General features: G+C 44.4%; 1 protein-coding gene across 1 annotated transcript in view; it reads right to left on the bottom strand.

The window, feature by feature from the left end:
• Plekhg7 (pleckstrin homology and RhoGEF domain containing G7) overlaps positions 1-1,041 on the bottom strand; it is an 18,671-nt gene extending 17,630 nt beyond the window's left edge. The window contains exon 1 of the mRNA XM_021173494.1: positions 987-1,041. Within this exon, the coding sequence (XP_021029153.1) occupies positions 987-1,041 (55 nt within the window). The remainder of the gene's footprint in view (positions 1-986) is intronic.
• Between the last annotated feature and the right edge of the window lie 1,627 nt (positions 1,042-2,668).

Genomic DNA, 2,668 nt, shown 5'->3' on the forward strand with positions numbered 1-2,668 from the left:
CTAGCTCCCCTGGTGCTGATCTGGCCGGATGAGGCCTGTGGCCCTACTCAGGCCGGTTTCTGCTTCCCTAACTAATGCAGTCTCAGGTCCAGCGCGCAATTGGATTGGACTCCTGCGCGCAATTGGATTGGACGACTATTTTTATCTTATAATAAATATTCAATGTTAGAGGAACAGTGAAAGAAGTTTTTTTTAAAAAAACATGAAACAAAAAACATTTCTATAATAAGTCTGTCTTGTTGGGACACAACATTGGACTGGACAAACCAGTCTGTGGGAAAAGCTTAGGAATTCGTTTTACCCTCTTCTACCATTATTACCAAATGCAGACAACAGTAATGGTCTCTTCCAATTGGTGAGAGGTTTGAATGAAACAGTCATTCCAAGTTTATGCATCTGTGGTGAGCAGATATGTGCAAGGACAGCCATGTCAAGGGCCCGAGTGCCTCAGACCCATAGGAATGGCAAAGCCTCCCCCTGGTCTGAGCACCAATACACAGGAATGATTGGCTGTTAGCTAAAGCTGGCTTTTGCAGAGACTACAAAGCATAGCATCCTCTTCCTGGATAACTGCAACCTCTGACAGACAGCTCTCTCTGACAGAGACCTCCCACTGAGATGAGCTAACCAGCCTCCTCCAGGTGCTGAGTTGCTAGTGTGACAGCTTTTCTGTAGGTGTGCCTGTCGTTTCTTCATCCCTCATCACCACAGCTAGGTCATACACCATGGCCTGTGACACCAGACATTAGCCGTCCAGATCCCTGAGCTCTGGGGTTCCCAGCTACTGCCGGGTGAATTATACTAAAGGGTGTGCCACAGAGGTCCCAGCCTCTCCTCTGCACTGTCCCGATTGATTCCAAATAGTAGGAAGCCTTACTGCCTGTGGGAGCCAGACTGACATCATACCACCCAACTTTACATGTGGGGAGCCCAGTGCTTCCATTCATAATATACTTGAAGACAGGCAGTAATATGACATGGCTTACCATCCTCTAAGAGACTGCCAGCTTCTGATAGGACTGAATTAGAATTCTTCGTCATGCCCTATTACTGCCTGAACTCATCTAAGCCTCGGATAACAGAGGAAAACATCAAATTCCACAGAGCTCCCATGTAGACAGAGATAACAGATGACTGGGATACAGAAAAGTGCGGGAATCTTGGGTAAGGACAGTCATTGTTTTTTCTTGTGTACTCACTGAGTAGCTCCCCAGCCTCTGACTGATAGCCTCAAACCCATGTTCACACAGATGATCTCAAAATTGAAAAAGGGAAGCAACAAGAACAAACCCAAACCAACCACCAAACCCTAAGGGCATGCATGTGAGAAAGGGTCTTAAGTGGTGGATGTGGCTAATTGGGGTAGCATGGAAGATTAGAAAGGATGGGAGTTATAATAATTAAAGTGTACTTTATAGAGACATATATATACACATACATACATACATACATACAATCATATATACACCATAGATACACATATATCATATGTGTATGTATTCATATATATGAAATCATCAACGAGCAAATTCAATAGAAGTTATTTTTAATACCCATTAGCTATGTGATCTTAGCCAGATTAACCAATTATTCCAAACATGTTTTCTTGTCTGTAAACATCTCAGAAAGCTCACACGTGATGACAGCATGTCCCAGTTTCCCAGCTCAAGAGCTTCTTGTGAAACATTGTGGTACACTTGTTCATTGATGGCCCTGTCTGAAGAGGCTTAGACATACCTGCTTTGCCAAAGACTCTCATGCCTTTGCTATGGCAACCATTCACCTTACCAATGCTGGCTGTTCCATCAGCACAGGCTGAGGAGGCAGGGCAGTGATTGAGCAGAAGCTGAGCAGACCTGAGATAGGCACAAGGCTCATGAGATCAGGGTTGGGGAGGTGGGGGACGTAGGGGGGCTGCTTGTTACTGTGTCAACTGAATCTAATCTGACTGCTGCAGAACCATTTAAATCTAGGGGAAGTTTTTATAAACTGTGTTGCACATCTGTAACAGCACGGGGCATCCACACTCGGGCTGTGCACAGACCCTTAGGAAAGAGTATGGTTATACTCTTTAGACTCTTTAGAAGTCTATATGCTTTGATAGAAAACTTGTTTCTCTCCACACTGTTTAGAGATACTTCCAAAACAACTTGACACCTCGAGAATGGAGAGATCCAGAAATTTGAGCTGATAGCCAAACTTTTTCTATTTTTCTCTCTTTGTCCCCAAAGCATTTTCTCTTTCTGTTTTGAAAGTTGACGGAGTGAGCTCGCCACATTCCACCTGGTGTCCTGCTGGCTTCTCCTCTTCCTCATCCCTTCCTTTCTAACCTTTTACCAGGAAGCATATGCCAATTGTCAGTGTGCCCCATCTCACCCCGCAGAGAGAAGTTCTGGCTTGGCTGCCATGGTATCTACATTCTTGTTTTCCCTCATCTCAGGTCTTATCTCAATTTGATTCCATAACTATGAGCCTCAGTCTCCGATCTCTACGGGAGACTGCTCTCTTCAAGGGAGGGGTCTTGCCTAAGTTTATACCTAGATTACAGGGTATCATCCTCGGATGGAGCACCTAGTAAGTGCTCAGTAAATCTCACAAGGTTTTTGTTTGCTTGTTGTTTGTTTGTTTAATGCAGTGTTAAAGAGAACAGATAGGGACTGGATTATAA

Source organism: Mus caroli, chromosome 10 (assembly GCF_900094665.2).
Source record: "Mus caroli chromosome 10, CAROLI_EIJ_v1.1, whole genome shotgun sequence".
Lineage (NCBI taxonomy): Eukaryota > Metazoa > Chordata > Mammalia > Rodentia > Muridae > Mus > Mus caroli.